The following is a 25,365-nucleotide window of genomic DNA, read 5'->3' as shown; positions in this document are numbered from 1 at the left end:
GGGAGAGATTGGAAAGAGGATAGTCCTCAAGGAGAAAGCAGAAAGCCTTGCCAGTCTCCCCACACTCTCACCTATGCATTCACAGCAATCACCCATCATCCCTCTTTGTATCCATCAACCCCAGCTAGCAGGCAACTCTTCATCTCTGCCTGACTCCCAAGACCTTGCCACAGCCTTTGTCAGCTGCTGCTTCAGTGGCAGCTCTTGCCCACCAGCCCTCATGACCTGAATCCAGGCAGAGTTTCTCTGCTGGTGCTCTGCGGCCATGTGCAGTCTCTGGGCCTGGGGAAGGCAAGTGGGTACTCACAGGCATGAAGTTGGCATTGATATAGTCTGAATGCGGATCCTCCCCCAGTTGGGTCAGCTTGACTCGCGAGTGATCATCTGAAAGAGACCAAACAAACACGATTCTCCAAGGCAGCCCTTTACCAAGATATGGCCAACTCCTTCACAGGGATAGCACATCTGGACAAGCCCCGGCAGCTCCCCTAGCTCCATGGATGTAGACAGCCATTATGCTCCGTGCTCCGGCCAGACACCCTGCTCCCTCGGGATGTGTTCCCAGCCTGCTTGGCTTAGCAGGGTGTAAGAAAGAGGAGCTACTATCATGAGACCCATCAGGGAAGTCTGAGGATGGCCGAGAGCAGCTCCTCCTCCTTGGCCTGTCATCTGGCACCATGGTCCCCACTTCATGTGTAGCTGGGACACTCTCCCTGAGCAGGGCTCACCCAGCAGCTGCCCAACAGCCACGTGGAGGAGCTGAGGAGGGTGGTGGCTCAGCCCTTAAATCTTGAGTCTCCAACAGGAAAAAGGAAACTGAAGAGCCGTACAAGACTCCTTCCAGGAGAGAAACAGGAGGGGACCCAGGCACTGAGAACTCTGCAGTGCTGCAAGGTAAGCCCTTCCCCGTCCGTTACAGCAGGAACTCCCATCACTGGGCCTCTGAGGAGGAGGAGGGAGGAGACAGCACTTACAGGGCAGCACATGGGGATATCTGTTCTTGGAGATGTTAGCAGGTAGCTCAGCCTCCACCTTTGGCTGCTCCTTTCCAACTTCCTTCAGCTCCTGCAGGACAAGGGAGAAGCTGAGCACAAGAAGTGTCTCTACAGATCGCTCCTGGCCAAGCCAGCTCCATGCCCACGGCCAACAGCTCTGTCTGGTGTTTCAAGAGACCAGGAAAGGGCTCGCCCATGCACAAGGAACTGCTCTACTCTTTCCCCAGCATAGCCTATGTACTCTGAGCCACTGGTGGCTTTTCCCTCTGCCTTTTCCAACAGCATGGTTTGGAATTAAAAAACAACAAGAGTTACTGAAAAAAAAAAACCTCCCAGAAAAAAACTCTGAAATCTGTGAGAAACTCAAAGCATTCTGTGCTGAGAAAAATGAAATAGCTTGTGGTGCTTCCGCCTCAGTCACTGGTGGGGCTTTCAAAGGGGCTGGCTGTAGAGCAAATCAGACCCTACAGATGTTTGCAGTGAAATTGCTATGGGAGCCAGTGAAGCTGGTCTGAGATGAACTTCACAGCCTGGTCCAACAGTTCTCAGAGTGCCCCTATACCTTCATTTTGGGTGCAGGCTCTTTTCCAATACTGCCAAGGTGGATCTCACTGCAACACCACTCAGCATCTTTGCCTCCAGTCCAGGCCTGGGACCTCTGGTTTTGTCCATCATCAGCTGTCAACAGTGCTAGTTCACCTCCTATCACACACAACATGTGCTTCTACTAGAACTTGGACAAACCAGGTCTTCAGCAAGGGAATTACCTGCTCACTTGGTCCATCCACTCTTTCGCCTCCAAGACTGCCTAGCAGTGTGGTTGGGTTGCCTAGCAGTGTGGTTGGGTTGCTAGAGAGGTGGGTTACTGGCCCTGGAGATGTGGAGGCTGTACAGGCCACCCAACAGCTGAGGCATAACAATCTCATTTGAACCAGGCTGGATTTGAACAGGGGAAATTAAATCTTATCCCTAGCAGGAGTGTTCTCTTACCTCAAACTCCTGGAAGAAAGCGTGATTACCACTTGCTGTCTTCATCTCATAGTACTGCTTGAAGTTCTGTATGGGGATTGGCCGATGGACATTTCTGCATGAAATGAAGTCCAGAGGAGAACATGCCTTAGCTATCGAGAGGTATGGCAGACCAGCCACATGGCCAACGAGACAGTCCAGCCTTGAGACCTGCAGTACCTAGATGTACATGCACAGGGGGAAGTGGATCCAGCAGAGCATTGTTTATCTAAGTACTGGGAGGGATTTCAGGACGATGAACGCATTCCCCCCCTGCAGAAACCTTTGCAGAGGAGGTGTGAACAATGCATTTCCACTTCCATTGATTTGGAATGGAGCTAGGCAATAATTGCTGAGCATGGGAGAGCCTGGGATATTAAAAGCAACTGGAAAGAGAGGACAGCAGCTTGATTTTTCCTGATTCAAAACATGAAAGGTAGATAAGGAAGCCTGGGACCTGCCTTGACACAAAGCAATGGGGGTATGCGGAGAGGAAAAGAGTCCAGCCGGCAGCACTCACCTCAAGCTGTAAGTCACCATTTCCTGGGGCAGGCTGCTCTTCTTGGTTCTGAAAGCAAAGTGCAGATGTTACTCTTCCCTACATTGCAGGGACTGATGCTACAAGCATATTTCAAACTGCTGGCTCACAGAGCACCTGTGAGCACATGGCTCACATTAGGTACTTTTCCTTGCAAATTTGTAGGGTTCTGTGAATTAATCACAGGCAGCTCACCCCTGCCTGATGTGTTCGGTTCTATGCCTGCTCTGTGACTCTCTGGCACAGCTCTAGTTAGAGGGTGTCCTAGTTTGCTGAAAGCTCATTTTATACCGTCTCACTGCTCTTTCTCCTGGCCTGGCATTGGAGGTGAGATTTGGCCTCAGATTCTCACCCTGCACCCACTTGGTAAAAGATGGCTTATCCTCACCTCTTTGTTCTGAGCTGTTTCCAATAGACCAAAGCAAAAATAGCTGTGAGTGTCAAGAGAAATCCCACGACGATGCCAGCTATGACTGGCATGGGGAGTGGAGTTGCATCTGCACTGGCTCCAGCAGCTGAAGTCAAAAAGAGACAGAATGGGCAGAAGTCAGAGCCAGTAAATGGCTACATTTACTATATTTACAACATTTACTGCAGCCCCTGAACTCCCCTTTGTCCTACCATTAGCTTGTTATCTACCTGCAGAACCAGGTAGGGAAGATGACAAAGTGGTTGCAAGATACAGATTCCATCTTACCTGAGAATGTGGTGAATGACACTGCAGGAGCTACTGGATCATATCTGGTGAAGGCAGCGATGCTGAACCTGTGGTAAAGCAGAGCCCTGCAATCAGAGGAAATCTGAACTGCTCACAACACCCCTGCAGCCAGCAGCCAGAAGACCCAAAGGGACATGACAGCTGCCTCTGTTTTGAAATGCTGTATTAGAAGAGGCTTGTTTTCTCATGGGAATTTAGGTAATGTGTGGAAATGGTGCTTCCTCCCACCTTTGCCTCTTGGACAAGTTTGCTGCACTTAGGAGAACATGAAAAAACATCAGAAAGCACAAATAGCAAACAGCTCTTCTCTGAGGGGTTATTTGCAGAGCCAGGTAGTAAGTTGCTGCTCTCTTACAGGACAGAAATAGGGAAAGATAGTAGCACATGGGGAAAATCAAGTTGGGCCGAGTCACTGTCTCAGTTAATGTCAATCCACTAATTACTGTGAGAGCTGAGCTGCCCTAAGAGGGCACTTCAGCTGGGACAGCTGAGCCCAGACCCACACCCATCCTCAGGCACACAGAATTGGCTGTGTGGTATTCTCTTCCTCTGTCCTAGATCCTCCTCCTCCAAGCAATGTGCACACCAAGCATCATAGCTCCCCACAGACCTGGCTTCCTTGTCCTCTGAACAGGTAACCCAGAGGGGTAGATCTTCATTTGCCCTAAATGTAAGCTAGAACTTTCAAAATCAGTTTTGGATTTTAGCAGCCAAGAGTTTGTGGAGTTGAGTGTGAGCTCCCTCTGGCAGCACCCCAGACCTGGTGTGCTAGGAGTCAGGATGTCTCAGGAAACTGAGCCTGCAGATACCATGGCATAAGAGATAAGAGCTTGTGAATAAATAAGTTGCTGAAAGATAGGAGACAAGATTTAACATTCATAACGGAGAGAGGCCACTGGAGGGATCTGTGCTTTTTACCACACTCCTAATGATCTAACTAGAAAGGCAGCACAATTTACTGAAGATACACAATATTTACGGCAGTCAAAATGAAAGTAAGCTATGAAAAGCTGCAAAAGGATCTCCTGCTCCTCAGTGACTAGACAATTAAATACATGTTATTCAATCACAGTAAGAAGGCTACTGACACAGTGATAGGCTCTGAATTAGCTGTCTACATCCTCTGGGCAGGAAGTAGATCTTGGAGAGAAAATGCCATCTCTCTGCTGGAAAGCACCAGGAGCTGGTAAACACTCTCAGACCGGCTGGTGGCTGAGAGAGTATTTGGGGGATGGAGGCGTATCTTAGCATGTTTGTACTGTTGTTAAACCCTATTCAAGGCCACTGGCAGCAACAAGAGATGGGGTCAAAAAGATCCTGGTCTAAGCCAATGTGGCTGCTTTCTTCTTACCCTGGAGATGGACATCGGTCAGCTGCTGAGGCAGCACTTACAGCCCTTGTCAGCCTCAGCTTTTGTTTCTGCTCTCCCTTTCCTTGCCTGCTGACACTAATATTCTCTTGTTTGTCAGCCCTTGCATTCCTCAAACACTACTTGGTAGAGCAACCCCTGGGCTCCACCATCGGGGGTCTGGTGAGTATGAGGATGAGGCTGGGGCAAGGGAGCTGGTGGCACCTTGCAGAGGACATGAGCAGTCACTTTAATCCTCCATCCCCTTCCCCCCAGGAAGGATGGTGATGACTCTTACCTGTACTGTTTGTCAGCTTTCAGCTTCCCGTTGCATGTTGCCCTGGACTGGCCGCACTCCTCTATTCCCACTGGCACTGGCCAGGTTTTGGGGGAGCTCCTGGGGCTCGAATGGAAGGGATTGGGGATTAGTACAGCCAGGTAGGAGTCCTCTGTCCCGTAATAGTGGTCATACCATGTGCTGGACATGATTTCCTCGGTGGGCCTCAGCACTGGAAGGGAAGGTACAAAGTGACAGTGGTAGCCCCAGAGTGATATCAGGGAAACTGCTGCCCTCCAGGGAGCCGCTGCAGATCAGGATGTGCAGGGGCACTTACATGAGTCATTAGTGGTAACAATGACACCATAATACTCGATCTGGCCGTTCTCCTCACTGAACAGGTCGGATGAAATGATAACTGTGGAGCTGGCCTCCACTTGGAAGATGTCTGCTCGCAGGGGTGGAGGCAGGGCTGGAAGAGGAACCCAGCAAACACAGCCTGTTAGTGTGTCTCTGCTCCCACAGACCCACCATTCACTACTTGGCTTGTGAGTGCCCCTGGCACCACCACCTCAGAGCCCTGCCCCACTGCAGTCCAGTGCAGGACCACATGGGGCTCACAGATACCTGAAAAAGTCCCCAAGTCTTATTAGCAACATCAGATGTCTTCTCCTGGGGTCTGTGGATAGGCTGTAGAAAATCAGAGGACTCACCCTCCACTGCTGTGTTGCACAGCAGAGTTACAGCCTGGCTCCTCATCCTGTTCTTGCCCACTGTGCTCACAATGATTCGATATGAAGAGTTTGGCCCCAGTCCTTCCAGGCTGGCCTCACTCCTAGGGACGCTCACAAAGTGCTTGGAGGTGGAAGGACCATCAGAAAGTCTCTCTGTTACCACCTCGTAGGCCTCCACATCTCCAGGAGAGCTGGTCCAGTTCAAGTAAAGACTCCTGGACTCCGGGAGGCATTGCACATCCTCCACTGGCTTTGGTTCTGCAAAAGAGAGAGCCAACAGGCTCTGAACTCACTGGATCAGAGAAATCCCAGCACCAACCCATGTACCACCCCAGAGCCATTATGGCCCTGGTCCCTAGGTCAGTGGGATAGGGCAGAGCTGCATGTCTGCGGCTCAAGAGCCTTCCATGCTCAGGGCCAAAAGACAAGGTGAATGGGCCAGGGCATGGGAAGGAGGTGTCTTGTAAGGGAACTAGACCATTGCACATCTCCTCCGCAGAGTCCACTTTGCTTCACAGGATGCCAGGCCATTCGCTGATGGGGAATCTCTGTGCTGGGGAAAGCTCAGGGGGCTGATGGCTACCAGGGGGTCACCTTGCAGGTCTCCCTTCTCTCCCATCATGAAGACTTCCCACCCTGCTGCCTACCCACAAGGGCTGATCCAGCCTTGAGGCAACCAGATGTTTTCCCTCTTCCAGGCTTACATTCTTCCCAGGCCCACAGCAGATCAAACCCACCTATTGGTACTGCCAAGGGTTTGGTGCTGCTCCAGTAGGGCCCAGCCACGCAGCTCAAGTAGATGGAGTAGTTCCTCCCTGGGATCAGCCCCTGGAAGATGTGCTGCACTTGGCCTTTGGTGACAGTGTGCCGCTGGGGCACTGAGCTGTTCCTGGGATCTCGCAGCCACAGTTGGCAGTCATCTTGCTGGCCAGAGACACTGTCCCAGGAGATGACCATTGTGTTGCTCCCTTTAACCACCGCAGAAAGATTTTTGGGAACTGAGGGGGCTACAATGAAAACCACATTGGGGGAATGTTACTGGCATGCCAGATCCCCTGTTCCATTCTGCAGAGATAGAAACAGGAGATGGGAAATATGGAGGGAAACTTCCTATTTTTAGTGGTAACATCTCTGCAGAAATGGCCTTTAAATGGTAATGGGAACACATGCAAAGAGATGAGCATGAGAAGATGGGTTCCTCCTCCTACAAATTAGCAAGTGTTCAGCAGAGAACTGCCTGAAGGGCTCTGCACATGACTCCCAGTACCCTGCCAGGGGCTGGCTGAGCGTGGGAGCAGAGACCTCTGGATTCCCCAACTGAAGTGCATGGTCTGTGGGGACAAGCACATGAAAAGGCTTATTGTGCTTATCTCCAATTTCCACATTCCTAAAAAAAAAAAAAAACAAAAAAACCCAAAGCCCAGCCTGCCCTTATCCCCTATGCCAGGAATTTCCTGAATGCCTGAGAGAATGGCAGTGTGGCATGGCAGGGTGTTCCCCCACCCTGCTGTAGGGCCTCATGGTCTCCCAGGCTGTGAGACTGTCCTTGATCAGAGTAGCACTACCACCAGTGGATCCCTTGCTCCTGTTCAATCACTTACGCTTGGAGGAGCCAGCAATTTGTGAGCAGTGGGACTACAAGCCAGTAGATCTGCCCTAAGAGAGTGACCATAGCTGCCAGACTGTCTTATGGACAGCAGCAGTCCCCTGCTCTCCCCTGCACAAGGGCTAGAGTAGATCATAAACCTGCTGCTACAGCAGTACCTAGAGCTTCCAGGCAACACTCCCAGCCCTGTCTCTGCACCTTCTCACTGCAGGTGCTGAGCCTGCCTGCCTCACGAAAGCTGAACCTCACTTTTGACACAAGGGCCTCTAGCTTTTGCCACTTACTTGTCCAGTCGCTGATGTTCGCTGCTGAGGCTGCATAGGGCCCTGCCACTGAGAGGACTTCCAGCAGATATTTGTGCCCTGGAGCCAGACCAGAGAAGGTGAATTTGTTGGTGCCTTTCGCAACAGACACATTGCCTGCCACAAGACCTGATCCCACATGGTACAGGAGGAGCCTGTAACTGTCTTGTCCTCTGGACTCAGCTTTCCAGGACACGCTCAGCCTGTTGGGATACCCCTGGTTCGTCATGTACACGTTACGTGGTGCCAGGGGATCTGGAGAGACAGAATGGGAGAGATATGTATCAGTGAAGGGTCTGAGGACATTGCCTAGGTGTCCTGGCAGTGTCATTGGAAAAGGTGCACCATACAGGACAGGGCACTTTGTCTTGGCTGGATGGCAGCATCTAACAGCTTGGAGGCTGTTAAAAACAGCTTCTGCAAACTCTGATCATTGCCTGACTGAGCAAAGACAACTCTGTTCGAGGTGGAGCGAGCTGCCTTGACTGCCATGGGATGGGAGAAGAGGTTGCAGCCAGCCAATTGCAGGGAAGGGGAAGCTGAATCTCCTCATGCCACTGTCTTCCAGCTCAGTTTCTGCTCTCTTGCTCGCTCCTCTGTTCCCAGGGGCCAACTCTGCTCTGAGCCACAGCTCCCAGACTCTGCAGCTGACCTAATCCAGGGTTGTGGAGCTGATGGTTAGGATGGGCAGAGCCCTGCTCAGTGCTGCAGCATTGACTTATACTTGGGTTAAGGTGGGGTCAGGGATCTGCCGTAAACGCCAGCAGAGTTATGTGCTTGCATTCACTTTCCTGTGAACCTTCATGATGGGCAGGTTACCCCTGTCCCAGCAAGGCCTGAGATCACCCTCAAAACCCTGGTACTCACATGTCCAGTTGCTGACATTCCCTGCAGATGTCAGGTAGGACCCAGCTATGGAGACCACTTCCAACACATACTTGCTTCCTGGGGCCAGGCCCGTGAAGGTGAAGTTGTGGGTGTCATTCCCAAAAGAAGCTGTAGCTGCGACAGTGTCCAGGCTCACATGGTACAGAGTCAATGCGTAGCCATCTCGCCCCCCGGCTGCTGCTCCCCAGGATGCTCTCAGCCTGTCGGAGTGCCCCTCGCTCAGCAAGCACACTGTGGCAGGGGGCAGGGGGCCTGGGGAGTCACCAGACCTGATATTAGGGACTAGAGACCATGCAGAAGGAAACAGATGCTTGATGGGACACTGTACATCAGGGCAGATTCTCCTTGAGGGCTGGGGAACAGCAGGCCTTCTCTGGCACTCTCCTCCTCCCTACTCTTCTCTTTTCCCTTCCCCTCCTGATTAACCTCCAGTGCTGCTCATTCTTTGTAGTCCCTCATGTGCCAGCTCTTCTCCGTCCAGTTCCCATCTCTCACCCTTCTCCCCATAGCCCAACTGGAGTGCCATTCCCCCTTTCGCATGCACATGCACTCTCCAGCCTTTCTCTGCTGAACAACTGCCTAGAGTGCAGCTGCCAGGGCTGAGCTTGGGCAGGACTAGTCTATACCCTGTCCAGCCTCAAAATCTTTCTGGGATGAGCAGAAGTGCTGGACTAGTCCATCTCCACAGCAGAGGCTTGTTCTCTTGAGAAGACCATGGATCAGCCTTTTCTTCCCCCACTGATTCATGGAACTTTATGCTAATGTTTTTTCTACCTGCTGGAGGAGACTCAGCGGGGGTATGAGTGCTCAGGTATGCAGGGACATTCAGCTGCATGGGCACGGAGATGTCCTCACATGGGCACACTGGATACCACTATGTGTCATCAGCACATACTTGTGCAAGCCTACATGTGTGAACACCCACATGTCCATGAGGATAACAGTGTGCCCATGCACTAATTGGTGTGTGTTGCCTTCATGCACATGTGTGCACATCTCCAAAGGCACTAGTTTTCCTGTAAACCTCTCAGCCCCCTTAAGGGCTGCCCAGTTGTGCCGGGCCTCCCACCCATCCCCAAAGCACTCACGTGTCCAGCCACTGACGTTGCGTGCCACTGCCCGATATGGTCCAGCCATGGCACTGACCTCCAGGGAGTACTCATATCCTGGGGCCAGGCCCATGAAGGTGAAGTTGTGGGTGTCTCTCCTGAGCGAGACTGTTGCTACCACGGTGCCCAGTCCCATATGGTACAGAGTCAGCGCATAGCTGTCTCGCTCCCCAGCTGCAGCTCCCCAGGATGCACTCAGCCTGTCGGAGTGCCCCATGCTCAGAAAGTGCACGGCCGCAGGGGGCAGGGGGCCTGGGGAGGAAACGTGAGTCATTGCCAGGAGCTGTGTCTGAGCTGAGGGGAAGGGAGATGCCCCATGTCCATACCAAGCCCCTAGTGCTGCAGGCAGTGGGTCAGCCCTGCAAAGTCCCAAAGACTGGCTTTGCCCTTGCCTCTGTGGCAGCTGCCTCTGGGGACCCCCTCCTCCCCGGTGCTGCCTGTGCCCCAGCCATCCCTCTATCCAGTGGCTGTGGATGGCTACTTGAGAGGCAGGTGGCCAGGCCACAGGGTCCAGAACAGTTTCCCTATGCTACATGCACAGGGTGCTTGTGTGGGTGAGGAGAGGAAGGCAGGGATCTGGCTGGACCAGTATGGCCTCTGATTTGAACCGGGAAGGGGGAGACCGGGTGGAAGACACCTGACTGCATCATACTCACGTGTGCAGTGGGTGAGGTTGAGGGTGCTGGCGTGGTAGGGCCCAGCTGTGGCCCTCACCACCACGCTGTAGTGAGTGCCGGGGCTCAGGTTGCTGAAGGTGTGACTCCTGGCGTGCCTGCTCAGCACCATGTGCCCAGCGCAACTGCTGGAGGCTGTGTCACAGAGATCTACCACGTAGCCTTCTGCTCCCTGGTCCACTGCTGCCCAGGAGGCCTGCAGTGTGGAGGCAGAGGGGCTGCTCAGGGTGAGGTTGGCAGGGGCCAGCGGATCTGGAAGACAACAGGGAAATAGTCAGCCCCTGCGCGTGCCACCACTCGCTGCTGACTGCTATTGCTTGGCTGCTTTGCCAGGTGGCTCCTTGCACTCTGGCAGTACCATGGACTGGATTCCAGCTCCAGGCTCCTGCGGGGCAGTGGGCAGGCTGGCCACCAGAGATCCTCCCACAGAGAAGCATGGAGGCAAAGGGGCAGTCAGTGCACATGGCTCCAAGCACAATATCCTTGGGACTTGCAGGTGTGCAAGACAGAGGAGATACCCAGTGTCTTTGAGGTGGATGGGGGACTGTCCCAATATGGGGGCTAGAGTGGGGACAGTGACCTAGAAAATGGACTGAGTGTACAGGGACACTGTGGGGATGGTTTGGGATGGGGAAATGGGGGGTGGGGATGCTCTTGAAGACTCACATAGTGGCTCTGGAGCACAAGGAAGCGCTGTGCCCCACCCATCAGACTTACATGTCCATTGGGTGACATTGGCAGAGGAAGCTTCAAATGAGCCTTTCACAGCAGTGACCTGCACAGCAAACCTGCTGCCTGCCTCCAAGTGAGTCCAGGTAACATTCTGGGCATCTGGCCTCAAGATCTGGACCCTCTCCCTGCTCTGAGAGGAAAGGCTATATATAGTAACACGATAATGGTCCCTCCTGCCAGGGGGCTTGTTCCAGCATGTGCGAAGCTCTGAGGAGCTGCCTGGGTTGGTAAGGCTCAGGTTTGTAGGAGCAGCAGGAACTGCGAGAAAAGACACAGACATGAGTCAGAGAGAGAAAAATCCAGTTCTGAACATGTAGCCGTCTCTGGGGAGAAGTCTTGCTTTCCCCTGGACAACCAACAGCATCAGGCCAGCCAATGATGCTGTGCCCACTTGGTGGAAGAAGGCTGTAAGAGGCAGAAAATGACTGCAGGTACCATCATCGGGAACCAGGCCAGGGGGCCTTGCTCTCCTCTCTCTGGATGCCAAACATCATTCCCCATTCCCTTCTACAGCTCCTTGAAACTCTCCCACCTGCAGTCACACGACAGTGGTGTGGATGATCACCTGTACAGCCAGTGACGTTCTCGGGGAGAGAACGGTAGGGTCCAGCTACAGCCCAGATCTCAACAAGGTAGCAAGTTCCTGGTGCCAGCTGTGACAGGGTGATGTTGGTGCTGTCTTTTCCCATGTCCAGGTTCCTTGCTGATGAAGAGGAGCCCTCCTCAAGCACGCTGAGCAGATATCCATCCCTCTGCCCAGGAGGGGTCTCCCAGCGCACAGCCAGAGCCCAGGAAGTGCTGACAGGGATTGCTGACAGTGAGAGAGGAGGTAGTGGGACTGTGGGAGAGAAACAGCGTTATAGTGGACAAATCTTGGTGTGCCCAGGACTGAAGGTAGCTTGGGTGTGAAACTGGAAGCTGCAGGACTGTGAGCCTCTAAGATGCTGTCTAAAGAGGGCTGAGGGCAGTGGGTTGCTTGCAGATCAAAGCTGCTCCCTGTGTCCCAGGTGGTAACAGTGAGTCACAACCACAGTGTGAGACCCCCCTGTCCCAGAGCGCTGGGGCAGGCATGATAGGATGCACCGTCAAGCTGGTGGGCTCAAGGTGAGCCCTTCGTGCACTGAGAGTCCCAAAAAAGACAGCCAGCACATTGAGTGTGACAGGCACCAGTGGGGCAGCAGGGATGTGGTCTCAGGGCCCTCCCGCGGAACAGCCCTGGAACTATTCTCCTGGCTCCCAGATCCTCACCAAGTCAGCCAGGATGCTACCGGGCATGGGGACAGTTGCAGAACAGCCTTGTTCCTACCAGTGTAGCCGATGGCAGTCTGGGAGGAGCTGCGGTGAGGCCCAGCCTGTGAGAAGATCTCCACGCGGTATCGGGACCCTGGCACCAGCCCCTCCAGGTCAAGGTGGGTGACTCCACGGGGAACAGACACATTCCTGATGATGGACAGGGATTCAGCCACCGAGAGCTGTACCAAGTGCTCTCTGCCACCACCTGACTCCACCCAGCTCACATGCAGCTCCTGGGGTCTCCGGCCAGGCTGTATGCTCACATTAGCCAGGGATAATGGATCTAGGGGGAAACACAGCATGGAGAGCCATGAGATGGCGGAGGAAAGCAATTGGAGAAGCCAGGACCCAGCCTGCACCTCTGCCACAGGGCTAAAGGATAAGCTGTGACAGTTGGCTGCCAGGTCTCCCTTTGCCAGCATGCTATGCAAGCTGCCCACGCATATCCCCGGGATGCTGCTAACAGGCAGGTGCTGTACTAAGAAAAGAGCATTCAGCTCCACAGTGGGCTGCTCTGCTCTATGCAAAGGGAGCAGCAGGCCCAGATGGGTCTCTGTGCTTCCCCCCTTGCATCCCTCTCCTGGCAATCCCAGACAGGCCTTGGGTTTATGAGTGGTCTAAGCAGGAGCTCCAGCTTGACTGGGGAATGCCCTAGCTATAGACTCTGAGATGAGTATACAGCACCTAGCTCATGACACATGCTCTGATTCCCAGGATCATGGAGCATGCAGCTCTCACTGGAGCTCTCTTGCAGAGGTGGCCTGGCTGTGTCTGTGTCACTGCAAACCTTGTGGGCAGTGCCAGGGTGCCCTGGCCCTGCAGCAGTCTGGTGCCACCCCTCACTCACATGTCCACTCAGTTGCAAAGTGGGAGGAGGATCTGTATGGGCCAGCAAGGACGGTCACCTTCAAGAAGTACTGAATGCCAGGGGCCAGCCCCAGAAATGTGAAGTTCTGGGTTTTTGGCCCCACCAAGATGTTCCTTTGTGCTGGAAGGTTCTTGCTGTAGAGCTGGAGGTGGAACTGGTCCACATCACCGGCAGCCTTCTCCCAGAAGGCAGAGAGTCCCAGCGGGTGTCTAGTGTTGGTCAGGGTCACACCGGATGGAGCCAGAGGGTCTGAGAAAGAGGAGACACGCAGGCAGTGAGAAGCAGCCATGTTGGAGCTGCCGTAGTGTGGAGGTGGGAGCTGCTGACCGGCGATGCGGTGTTGCATTGACTCAGGAGACAGGGCTATGACCCCATGTCTTCCCTAGGATGAGTTTGAGCTCCTTGTTCCAGAGGTGGAACATCAGAGGGGAGCTGGGGACTGGAGAGCTGGTTGCAGAAAGGGCTGTATGTCTGTGGGCCCTTGTCCTGGGCACCGTGGATTGCTTGTTCCGAGTGGAATGAGGTTAGAAATTGGTGCTCGCATATCAACCCCCCCCCCCAAATAATCTAGACTTCGACTCTGCAACACACATGGGACCTGGTCCCCACCTTTCTAGCTGGGTGACATTTGGAAATGTTTGACATTCAGTGATGGGTTTCTCCTGCGCTGAAGACTCTTTTGCTTCCAACCTGGCTGAATGTGGCTCTGCTTGTCCTTCCACTCTTCCTTTCTCTGACTAACCATCCCTATCCCCAGTTCCTTACTCTGCCCTGCTTTCATGCTGAAAACTCTCTGCTCTTTTTGGCTAGATTGTGATTGCAATTTGCAGTAGGGTTGGGCTAGGAGTCCTGCCCCTCTCCGTGGGGGTTACGCACTCACATGTCCAGTCTGTGGCTGATTGCATGGGGGATTTGTAAGGTCCAGCCATGGCAACCATCTCCAGTGTATACTGTCGCCCAGGCACCAGATCCTCAAAGGTGATGTTTGTCAAGTTGTTCCCTGCAGTCATGTTCCTGACCCACTTTTGGGACTTGGTCTCCCAGAGGGTGCCAGTGTAGCCAGTGCTGCCAGCAGAAGATGCTTTCCAGGAAGCTTGCAGAGAGGTGCTGAGGCCTTGGTTGCTGAGGGTCAGCTGCTCTGGAGGCAAAGGATCTAGGAAAGGCAAGGTCTAGAGTCACGGGTACAGCCAGACTGGGGCCACCTGGCAGAGGTGCAACCCCAGATGTGTTGGAGTGAAGCCCCTTCCCTAGTAACACCCCCACTCCAGGGAGTCCAAGCCCTCAGGCTGCCTATGGGATCTGAACAGGCCACCATCACCCCTTGTAACCCACACAGACTAGTGAGGGGGTGTGTGGGGGGTTACATCCCCAAAGTACCAAGGGCTGGGGCAGCATAGGGTCCAATGCAGCATGGCAAGAGAGGGCTGCTCTGGTGCTGGAGGAGGCTGTGGGCTGCATAGCCCATATGGGCTGCTAACCCATATGCTGGGTAATCAGGATGCAGACCAGGATTGGGCACATCCAACAATACCTCTGCATTCTTCCTTAGCCTTCCGCCCTTCTATTGCATGAAGCTGCAAAAGATCTATGATTTCAGGAACCCTGAGGCATGACACCACTGGGAAGGGCAGAATCCAACAGGGACCCCAGGGGCTGGCTGGGGTGAGGGCTGTGGCACTCACATGTCCAGTTGGTGATGCGCTGAGGTGCAGAGGTGTAAGGGCCAGCCACAGTGCTGATCTCAAAGCTGTAGAGGGTTCCAGGGCGAAGGCCTTCATATGTGAAGTTGGTGACACCTCTGAGAAGGGAGCTGTTCTTCATGGGGTGCTCCACAGCACTGAGGGCCAGCACGTACGCCTCTCCCATTGCCTCTTCCCAGCGGGCTAGCAGGCTGGAGGGGCTACCCTGGCTGCAGAGGCTCACGCTGGCTGGTGACAGTGGCTCTACGAAGGACAAAGATGGGACCATGCACATTACCGAGTAGGGCAGTGCATGAGGCAGCTAGCCTCCTCTCATGACAGTCTGTGGTATCCCCTCCGCCAAACAGAGGCTGCCAGGGCTGCAGGGAGGCCATTTTACTGCTCTGAGTGCAAGGGGCTGAGTAAGTCCCTCCCCACCCTATGCTCCCCGCTAGAGCTCCAGTCGTTCCCTCCCAAGTTGGCAGCCTTGGGGCAACTGGATGAGAACTTACTTTGGCTCTGGGGTTCACCCAGGAGGAACTGGGTACGGGGGAGATGCCAGTCTGCTCTAAAGGCTCTGACAATGCTTCAGTACCCAATGAGCCATGCTATTGTGAGCAGAGGGAGGGGAAGTTGTCTTGATGCCGACTGAGTGCTAAATCTGAAGGTTATTGAATAGATCAGGGCTTGGTTAGCCCTGGCATGAGTCTGCAAAGGGCCTTGAAATCCACCATTCAAGAGGACTCATGGTGTGGAAGGTTTTGTCGTTCTGACCCACACCTGTTCTTGAGGCCAGGTGCCATCATACTGCACAACTCCATCTCTGCCATCTGCAGCAACCATGCCTTTCCCTTCCCGTGGGCCTCCCTTTGGGCATCAGCACTGGAGAGCTTGGCCTCTCTGTGGGGAGGCAGAAATGGCCTCAACAAGACGTTAGACTTTGTGCTTACGTGTCCAGGCAGCCGTGCTGTAGGCAGAGGCCCGGTAAGGCCCAGCCACTGCTGTCACTCGGACAGAGTATTGCTTCCCAGGGCTCAGCCCATGGAAGGTGACATGAGTGCTGTCCCCTCCAACAGATATGTTCCTGGTTGGAGTGCCATCCTCTCCCTCCTGCAGGGCCACCAGATAAAAGTCTCTCTCTCCTGCTGGGTTGTTCCAGTGCGCCTGCAAGGAGCTCCGCTCCTCCACGCTGCTCAGGGTCACGTTGCCAGGGCTCAGGGGGTCTGGAAGGGAAGGGAACAATATTGTGTGTGTCAGGATTACAGGGTGCTCTGAACCCCAACCCCAGGCCTCACAGGGTTTGCTTTGTGTCAGGACTGCCTATCAGCGCTAAGGTCCTGGGCTGTGAGGTGTCTGGCACACCTGCATTCCCATCCTGTCCTGCTCAGGCAAAGGACACAGACTGCTGTGTGAGCGGGTGCCATGTGAGACCCTCAGATCTCCCCACATCCTCCTGAGTCTCATTCCCTGCTCCCTTAGTTGCAAGACCATTACAAGCCTGGCTTAAACATTCTGTTAGAGTGTGCTGTTTTCATTCCCCAGTGCAACCATTCCTGGTCTAGTGGAGCTTAGAGCAGCTTGGCAGCCCTGCTGGGAAATTCCTAAATGCCCCTCTCATCTCCATTTGTGTCCTGTCATGAGTTTGCTGATATTCCCGGGAACTGGCCTGGATCAAACTGCTGGCTGGCTGCCCCCAACTTTTGCATCTGACACCAAAGACATTTTTTTCAGTAGGGTAAATCAGAGCCATAGACAGTAACTGTGGGGATGTAGTCGGAGTCACTTCATAGCAGAAACAAACCAGCTGGGGGTGTGGAGACCTTCCAAAATCCCAGCTGCAGAATTAGCTGTGAGCAGGCTCCAGGCTCCAGGCCACAACTTTCTGGACTAACAGGCTGAACAGGAAAGAGCTGGAGACTTGCTATCTTGTGGCTCCCAGGTCCTCATATTTCAGTGTACACCTGGCAATGACCATCCACTGTCTCTGCCCAGGACCAGGCCGAGTCACTGGGCAGAGCAGCCCTGAGTTTGCAGTTTGACATCTCCATAATTTGTTGCTCTTCCCTACAGAAGGCCAACGTTTTCTTTGCTTTTGGCATGAATCTTGCACTATCCAAGAGGCTGTGTTTGCTCTCTTCATTTTCCCTGTGGTTTCCTGGGGAGATCTGGGAAAGCAAGTCTGCAGCAAGAACTGTTCACAGCGCAGGGGACACAGTGTTGGGGGCAAACAAGGAACGTGGTGATGGAAGTTACCCCTTCTCAGGGCCCTCATCAGCCAGAGGTAAGAAGGTGAAGGCAAGGGCAACTAGCTGGGGTCTGGGAGTGCTGTCCTCAGTTTCTGACCTGCCGGAGACTGCCTTCCTTGGCTGTGTTTGTACAGCATGTAGTGCACTAGGGACATCCACTAAGGTAGGTTACCAGGTGCTACCAAAATACACCTTTGACAGCAACCAAGGGGAGGCAAAGCTCTGCTTCACTCCAGAAACCTCCATTTTATACCATCTAAACTGGTGTTCCCTTGTTCTCCATTTCCTCTGGTGCCTTTGGACAGCCCCCAGGCACATGAGACACTGGCCCCAGCTGCACTGCACACCAGTGAGGTCTGGTGCCTAGTCTCTGGCCCCTCCACAGCCATCCTCAGGGAGAAATCAGGCTGATCCTGTTGCATACTGAGCACTGGGATTTCACCTGCCCAAAGGGGACACTGGTCCTGGAACCAGACCCTCTCCTTGTGTCTCATCTTGTCCCTCTGTTTCCTCCCTGACTGCTATCTCTGGCTTCCTCCAAAGCCTATGTTGCAGCCCTGTTTCTGCCCACGGTTCCATGGAACTTGGTGTTCCTGTTCCTCTGAGGCACTCTCCGGCTTGACCCAGCCTCACAGGCTGCCCACCTTCCCCGGCCCTGCTGCTTCCCCATTCCCCTTCTCTGTTATCACAGACCCCCAGAGCTAGGTTCTGGAGTGGCTTCAAATAGGATCCAAGAAGATGAATTGCCCTTTGCACCCAGGGCTCTTGCAGGAGACCTTTAAATTCAAAGGCCAGACAAAAGGTTAGGGAGACAGCCCGGATCTCCAAGGCACAGAGTCAGATCTTCACTGAAGAGTAGTAGGTTGCTATGCTTTTTTCAGAGGGAGAAAAGGGGGCTTTGCATAAACAAGACTCCAAGACCCAGGGGGATGTGAGGGTAGCATCCACCCTCAAGGAGCTGGCCATGCTGTTGTTCTCTGTCTCCTGAGCCCTTGGTTCACAGTGCCTGTTCTGAGCCTAAAGGCAGATACATGGTGACCAAGGTCCCCTTCCCTAGCCCAAGTGTGCTGTACTCACATGTCCAAGCTGTGGCATTCGGCCCCGTCATGGTGTAAGGCCCGGCCATGGCACTCAGACCCAACCAGTACTGGGTGCCAGGGTGGAGGTGCTGGAAGGTGTAGCTGGTGAGGCCTCTCTTGGCTGACAGGGTCTTGGTCACCGTCTGGGTGAGGAGGTTGCGGAGCATGAGGTGCAGCCAGGCAGCCCCCTCAGCACCAGCCCAGGAGGCAAAGAGGCTGGTGCTGGACCTTGGGCTGAGTCTCAGCTGTGTGGGAATGGAGGGTGCTGAGGGGAAAAGCAGGAGGAAGTGAGATTGAGCAGTGGCAGAAGAGATCTAGGGGCTCCAAGGACCCTTCTCCCTCCCCAGGGTCTCTTCTACCCATAGCTGCTCTCCATGCTGGCCCAGGGGCTGAAGGTCTGGCTGGGGTCTGCTGCATCATTTCTCTCCCACATCCCTTCTCAGACAGGCTGAAAAGATCTTGGGGTCCCTCCATACTTTCATATTTTCTTAGGCCCCCCTCTTAGGGGCAGAGGAAGGTGGCAGTCTGGATAATGCAACATTTCTGCAGCTCCCACCAGCGAAGGCCTTTTGCCAAGATCCCCATGCTGCCCTTCTTCCGTGGGGTCATAGAGGAGAGAAGCCTGAGTTGTGGGCTTGTACTTCAAAACCAGGACTGAGGTGTGAGGTCTGTCCCCTTGGCTTGACAAACTGGGCAAAGTTGGCCCTTACCACATTCCTCAGCTTACAGCAGGAGTGTGAAAACTTTCCATCCGCCCCCCAACTTACACACACTTCCCATCCTGTGTCTGGAGTCTTCCTCCCCCTTTCTGCCAGCCCAGCTGGCACATGTGCTGCGTTTCCCCCTCCAAAGCCACTCTGACCTCTATCCCTTCCCTTCCTTTACGCCTTGGGCAGGCACATCCCTCCCTCCCTACCTGTCCACTGGTGGATCCTGGTGCTGGCCTGGCTGGCTCCAGACAGTGTGCTGACCTTCAAGGCATACTCACTGCCAGCCAACAAACCATCAAACAGGAATGTGGAGGCGTTTGGCAGGATGGATGCATTTCTCACGAGCGTCTGGGAGTCGCTGTGGTACAGGGCAAGGTGGTAGCTGTCTCGCTGCCCGCTGGCATGTTCCCAGGAGGCACGCAGCACAGCAGAGCTCCCGTCACTGCTCAGGCTCAGGTTGCGGACAGGTGAAGGACCTAGGTCAAGCGTGGCACAGACAGGGTTTGCTCATTGTCTTGCTATGCCTGATCTGCCAGTTTGCCTGGGAGCTGGTGGGACACTGCCTTCTCAGCTCACCTGATGAGGTCCCACTGGCCAGCCCAACAAGACTGAATTCCCAAAGCACAGCCCCATTAGCTCCCTGCCAGCTTCTCTGGTCTCCCACGGGTGTCAGATCACTTCAGACTGGGCAATGAAGCTATGTCAGGGACAACATGCTGGATATGCACTAAAAAAGGCAAAGCCATCAAACCTGCCTCCAGGCTTACCTAGTGCAAGGGCCCTCCATTCCTCCTGGCCCTGTGGATCCCACCAACTGCCTTACTGTAAGCTCTGTACTGTAAGCCAAACCCTGCTCTCCCCACATGGATTCCCAGCCACTTGGCAGTCTGACACCATCCTCTCTCCATCCATTCTCCCAGCCAACCCCTTGCCTTTGCTCTGCCCTCCTTTAGCAGGCTTTCCACCTTCACCTGCACTGATTTACTCAAGGGTCTTCTGGAGATCTGCTTCTGGAGAGAAGCAGGCAATGGCTGATGTCCTCACCTGAGCCGTGAGCTCATCAGTCCTGCTTTCTCTTCCCCCAGTCCCTTGGGATGAGCCAGGAAAGGCCAAGAGCAAGGGCTGGTGGACAAAGAGGTGATTGCCAGAGGTGTGCCAAAATCATGGAGTGGACACAACTTCCTTGTACCTCTTTCTAGACCTCCAAGCATGACCTTTTCTATCCCTTAGCTCTTTCCAGAGTCCACATCACGGTTTGGTCCATCACTTGTTGCATTATTCCAGGAGAAAATGTGGCCTGGCTAGTGCAAGGTGCAGGGGCAGGACCCTCCCTCCTCATGGATGACAGAATAATCTACTACCCATAGGCCCTGGGGATCAGGAAAGGACCCTAACTGACAGGGAAGTGGGGAATGACCCAGCTTCCCCATGGATTCACAGTATTCCACATAGCCCTGAACTTTGCACCCTCCAAACGAGTATGAAGAAAGGACAGGACAGGACAGGACAGGAAGGAGCACTTAGACCCATTGACTCTGCAGTCCCTGGGGAACCTCTTACTTGTCTGTCCTGTGACTGTCTGGCTGGTGATGTCCATGCAGGCAAGAGCAGCTGTCACCTCAATCTTGTAGCACGTGCCAGGTGTCAGCCCGTGGAACCAGAAACTGGTGTTATTGGGTCCAACTGATCTGTTCTGCAGCAGCATGTCCGGCCCCAGGGAAGAGAGGGCGAGAGAATATCCCATGGCACCCCCCTCCGGCTCATCCCAGGAGAGAAGGAGAGAGTCCGAGCGGCTATGGTCACCCACGCTGAGGTTCAGAAGGGTCCCTGCGGAGGTAAAGCTGAAATCCTCAACAGGGAGCTGTGGTGCTGCTGGCCCCAGCGGAGGCATGGTGGGCAGCCAGTGTGCAGCGCCAGGCTCCCCAGCCCACCAGCCTTCTCTGCACTTCTTGGCACAGGCCAACTCCATGGGCACTGGCCCGCTGCGGTCAGACACCCCTGGCCCCTGACCCCAAGGTCTCAGCAGCATTTGGAAAACACGAGAGTGTTTGAAAACCCTTTGGAGTGAAGGTCAAAGACACTGTGTGAAAGAGGTCCTGCTAAGCATAGAGCATCTCTTCTGGTGGACAAAAAACAGGCCTCCAGCTTCAGGCCACCCCATGCTATTCTCAGACAGCCCCAGGTTTATGGCAGAACTGCTGCCTTGTCTGGTTATAATCCATTGCTTTTCATCTTATGGTATTTCCTTGGTTGGTATGGGCCCCCCAAAAGATGTCAAAGGGCTCTGGACCCAGCTGCAGGGGCAAAACAAGGGCCATCACGAGAACAGGGTGGACATGGCAGTGGGGCAGTTATTCTCCCTGCAGCAGTACCTGTCTCTGTGTGATCCCTGACAGAGGGGATGGTGAAGGCTGCCCTTGAGGGATCCAGGCACTGACACCTCACTGTCACTAAGGCAGAGCAGAGAGAGTTGCTGGGGCTGGGGACAAGGGAGGTTCTTTCTGAACTTAGCTGGATTGGGAGAGCCAAGATATCAATCCTGGTCCCTGCAGCACGTGGATAAACCAGACCCACTGCTAGGGAGCAACAGGCCTGGGGCTTGTCCTGCACTTGGCTGCACCACAGCCCAGAGAGGGTCACCCAGTGCAGGGCGTTCAGGAACCTGCTGTGCCACCCAGGTACGTGGGGCCAGTGCTGTGCTTTGCCCTGCTCAGTGCAGAGAAGACACAGGGAGAGCAGGAGGCTGCAGATGTGGTGGAATTGTGGCACCAGATTCACATGAATCACTGCTAAGGTGTGTCCCTGTCCTGGAGTTGCTTCAGTGGCATCGTCAGTACGCTGTGGCTGCAGGGCCAGTGCTATGGCATCCAGACAGAGAGTGTTTGGGAATGGGAAGTGTCATATAGGGATTTGTTTCATTTGTGGGTCCCTGTCCTTAGAATTGCTCAGGAACTGTCTACACAAAAAGGAGCGAGACGGAGCCTGTATGCTGGGACCAAGCTGGCAGTGTGACCCCTCCACACACCATGCCTACCCCCCCATGCCTCCAAGTTGCCTTGCTATGGGGTCAGCCCCCCACAAGCCCCTGGTAGGGACCACTCTGCTAGCAGATTGTCACACACTCTCCACTCCTCAATATCATTGTTAACTACAGGCTTTCTATTGCTTTTGGCCTTTGGGATACACTATAGAAGATCTGCAGCTCCAGTGCCAATAGGACATTTGTGCAATAATTAGCACTTACAATTTATGATGTGCAATGTGTTGTAACAGGCTTACATGTGATCTGGCAGGACAAGAAAGCTTTAAACAAGCACAGCTATTGCCCCAAAGGCATGCCAAGGGCTGTCTGCAGCAGCAGAGGAGCAATAGTGTGGGGTGAATATTTGGGCCTGGTACACTTTCTGGACTGTTCAGGTGTTTTGTGTGGGTTTCCTACAAAGCTGGAAAAGCATGACGCTTTCATAACTATATGTTATTTCTGTTTCACGTAGTGCTGTCATTTGAAGTCTGCTGCTAGGCTAAGGAGAGCTTTACTCCACAGAGAGGGTGCAAAGAGAAGAGGGAAAACTAGACTGCCAAAAAGGGAGCAAAGGGAGCCAGGTCCCTGAAAACACCTTCTGAGAGCCATTCCTGGGCAGTTCAAACACAGGTATGGAAATAGTCTGCTTGGGAAGGGTTATGTGAATGCAGCTGGGTATCTGTGAGTTAGGTGTCTACAGCTGGGCCTGTTGTCCTGGGCTCCCTTTGCTGTTAGCAGAGACCCAGTCACAGCAGCACATGGAGCTGAGGGCATGCCTAATCTCCTCCCAAAGATGTCCAGATGAACTGTGCTTGGCACAGAGTTCAAGCAGCTTTAGACAGGCCAGGATGGTTTTCCACTATGGGATCTTTCTTGTGTCCTAAAGGTAAGAGTTCTCCACTCATGTTTGTCTGCTGGTCCTAGGTTTCCAACAAACTGAATAGCCTTCCTGCATTTGTCATTTCCCAGTCATCTTCACCTCTCTGGTAAAGCTATACTAACGCCTAAAATAGGCCAGACACATCGTCCAGCCCTGAGACCCATGCCCATAGTACTGTTCAGGTAACCATAGCTAAGTTCTGTTAACCACATCATAGATGGCCACATCCAGACACATGCAATGCCCTAAATGTTGCCTGTGGATCATCTGGGAGAGTGCTCATTACAATGGGCCAGAGCCATGCTGGGGAATGTGCCAAATGCAAGCACACAGCAGGAATCACTAGGTGCAGAGTGAGCGTGGCTGTGTTGCTCCTCGGCCAGTTCAAAGCAGCCGTGGAGCAGCTCCATGAAGCACAATCCCGCCTGGCTGGTTCTATAGCTCCCTGTAGGGACCTGTGGCTGTGTCGCTGCTGTGCCCACTTGATGCTCTGTGGGAAGGAGGGAGCTTGGAGCCTTTTTCATCTCCCACATGCTGCCCTCCATGGAGCTCATCTCTGCTGGGAGAAACAGGGCTGTTCCCATGGTCCCCACGAGACTGGGCACCAGAAGAGGGTGCAGCTGACTCCCTCCCCTTCCCTGGTCATGATCAGCTTCAACAGGCAGTGAATCTAAAGCAAAATATTTATAAAGCTACTCTTAGGCCCCAAAGTCCTAGCCCAGCACAACTGATCGTCTGCCAGCTCCTGGGCACCAAGACCACACTCCACATTCTAGGTAGCTCCTTGTTTCCCTCATCTTTGACTTACCTCTATCACCTGGTGCATCCTGTCCTTCCAACCCTGCCCATGCTGTCTGATTGCATCTCTCGCCCTGGGGGATTGAGGTCATCAAGAGAGACAGGGGTGAGGTGAGGTGGTCCAAGCTGAGACTAAAGTCTGGGACAGGTGACCTGGGCCAGGCCAGGGGTCAGAATGGCTGGGTATAGGTTCCACCCAGCCATGACATCTGGGGACTTTGACCCTGTCTTCCCAGGATAGCACAGGTCATCTCTAATGATAGCCCTCCCCTAGCCAAGGCAGGGAGACAGACATAGCTTTTGGGATGCCTTGGCCTTTTGCATGGGTCCTGGGACTGCAGACACACATGGGGCACTGCCCATGGGGTGGAGACATCCCACCAAAACTATCAGAGCATAAGGGGTAGATTTGGGTAGGGAGTGAGTTCAGGACAGGCCCTAGCAATCTCATTCCCTCTACAGGCACCCCTCCCTTCCCATGACCATGGTGGGGGATGAAGGGACCCCAGAACTCAGTCCAGCTGCCATCCGCTGCAGGCTGACAAGCAGGAGTTTGTCCTGACAGGTTCAGAGCATCTAGCACCCTCCACCCCACAGTGGGTGCTCAGCAAACTCTCGAGACACCCACCTCTCCACAGCCTGCTAGCAAGCAGTGCAAGCAGGGCATGCTCTGCTTTAAGTTGAGGCGAGTTCTCTCCACATTAAAGGAAATATCTATCCGCTCCCTGTCCAGCAACAAGCCACAGAGGAGCACTCATCTTTCTGTAGTTATTTCCCCCTCAGCTCTGGTGTCTGACTCATTTCTGGCTCCTCCACCAACTGCCTTTGAGAGTGTGTGTGTGGAGAGGAGTGAGGGGGATCCGCACCCCCTGGGAATAGCAGCCAGCCAATTCCTGGGACGAAGAGCCGTGCAGCCATGGCAGCAGTAACAAGCTCTGATCTCAGGCTCTGGGGCAACAGGGCATAGTGGGTGGGGGGAAGCGGAGGAAAGAGCCAGCTCATAATTGCAAACGTTGCTAATTTGGTGCAGCTGCATGGCTGGAGAGGCAGCCCAGAAATATGCCGTCATTCCTCAGCGGGATAGGACTGTGCAAGCTCCTTACTGCCAGTGAATGTGGAGCCAAGATCCCGCACAGACAAACGAGGGGTTCAAGAGACAAGGGCTTACCTTTACCAGGGTTCCCAGGAGCCACGGTTCCCACAGGACAAGCAGTGCCAGTAGCAGTAGTTGCATTGGGACCAGGGCTGCTGCAGAATAAAGGAATAGCAAGTTGGGGGAGCTTCTTAGTGGTGGCTGTCCCCAGATAGCCCCTCATCCCATGGCAGTGAGGGGCTGTGTCCCCACATGCTTTCCAAGCTCGAGTGACAGGTTGACATCAGTGGGAGCAGGCGTTGCATGCCAGCGTGTCGCACATCAGCTTTGCCAGCCGTCCTTGGGCAGGAGCAGAGCGCGCCTCTGGGCTGGGAGAAGTCCAGCGTGTGTGTGTGCGTCTTCTTGTAAGCATTTGCTATTGTTCCTGTGGATCTGTGTCCCTCTGCGGCGGCTCTGCAGTTGTTCTTGTGTGAGCGTGTGTGTTGCGGCCAGAGAGCTGCCTGCCGGGGGGGCTTGGAGGATGTGGGGGGGGTTGCTGTGGCTCGGTCTCTGCAATCCTGGAGCCCTGTCTGGCTGTCAGGAGCTCTGCAGAGTTGTGGGAGTTGGTGCGGGGAGGGGAGGAGAGGGGAGGAGACAGGACAGGGCAGATGGCGGCTCTGAGCTGGAAGGGAGTGCCCAAACCAGCCCCCAGCAAGGAGAAGGCGGACCACAGCCTCCGGCAGCTGGGCTTGTACGTATGGAGGGGGCATTGGCACGAGTGTAGATTTA

At 54.1% G+C, this 25,365-nt stretch overlaps 1 protein-coding gene across 6 annotated transcripts in view; it reads right to left on the bottom strand.

Annotated features, from left to right (window-relative positions):
- Positions 1 to 25,365, bottom strand: part of LOC112983865 (receptor-type tyrosine-protein phosphatase V-like) — a 44,002-nt gene that overhangs the window by 11,894 nt on the left and 6,743 nt on the right. For 2 of the 6 annotated variants that reach the window (XM_026101244.2, XM_064498230.1), the window contains 26 exons: positions 24,673 to 24,752; positions 23,515 to 23,578; positions 20,365 to 20,631; positions 19,011 to 19,280; positions 18,093 to 18,359; positions 15,720 to 15,992; positions 14,773 to 15,033; positions 13,971 to 14,243; positions 13,070 to 13,339; positions 12,236 to 12,505; positions 11,495 to 11,767; positions 10,915 to 11,187; positions 10,180 to 10,449; positions 9,503 to 9,775; positions 8,394 to 8,666; positions 7,509 to 7,781; positions 6,356 to 6,625; positions 5,598 to 5,876; positions 5,222 to 5,356; positions 4,906 to 5,116; positions 3,239 to 3,306; positions 2,930 to 3,056; positions 2,524 to 2,571; positions 1,986 to 2,079; positions 975 to 1,065; positions 308 to 384 (listed from right to left, as the gene is read on the bottom strand). In XM_026101244.2, the coding sequence (XP_025957029.2) occupies positions 308 to 384; positions 975 to 1,065; positions 1,986 to 2,079; positions 2,524 to 2,571; positions 2,930 to 3,056; positions 3,239 to 3,306; positions 4,906 to 5,116; positions 5,222 to 5,356; positions 5,598 to 5,876; positions 6,356 to 6,625; positions 7,509 to 7,781; positions 8,394 to 8,666; positions 9,503 to 9,775; positions 10,180 to 10,449; positions 10,915 to 11,187; positions 11,495 to 11,767; positions 12,236 to 12,505; positions 13,070 to 13,339; positions 13,971 to 14,243; positions 14,773 to 15,033; positions 15,720 to 15,992; positions 18,093 to 18,359; positions 19,011 to 19,280; positions 20,365 to 20,631; positions 23,515 to 23,578; positions 24,673 to 24,752 (5,330 nt within the window). Of the gene's footprint in view, positions 1 to 307; positions 385 to 974; positions 1,066 to 1,985; positions 2,080 to 2,523; positions 2,572 to 2,929; positions 3,057 to 3,238; positions 3,307 to 4,905; positions 5,117 to 5,221; positions 5,357 to 5,597; positions 5,877 to 6,355; positions 6,626 to 7,508; positions 7,782 to 8,393; positions 8,667 to 9,502; positions 9,776 to 10,179; positions 10,450 to 10,914; positions 11,188 to 11,494; positions 11,768 to 12,235; positions 12,506 to 13,069; positions 13,340 to 13,970; positions 14,244 to 14,772; positions 15,034 to 15,719; positions 15,993 to 18,092; positions 18,360 to 19,010; positions 19,281 to 20,364; positions 20,632 to 23,514; positions 23,579 to 24,672; positions 25,224 to 25,365 lie in introns of those variants that run through there. The other 4 variants (XM_064498233.1, XM_064498232.1, XM_064498234.1 and 1 more) reach the window with 4 other exon arrangements.

The sequence above is a fragment of the Dromaius novaehollandiae genome, chromosome 27 (genome assembly GCF_036370855.1).
Source record: "Dromaius novaehollandiae isolate bDroNov1 chromosome 27, bDroNov1.hap1, whole genome shotgun sequence".
NCBI classification, from domain to species: Eukaryota; Metazoa; Chordata; class Aves; order Casuariiformes; family Dromaiidae; genus Dromaius; species Dromaius novaehollandiae.
Note: the sequence above shows the minus strand (reverse complement) of the source record. Positions and strands in the feature narration are given on the sequence as shown.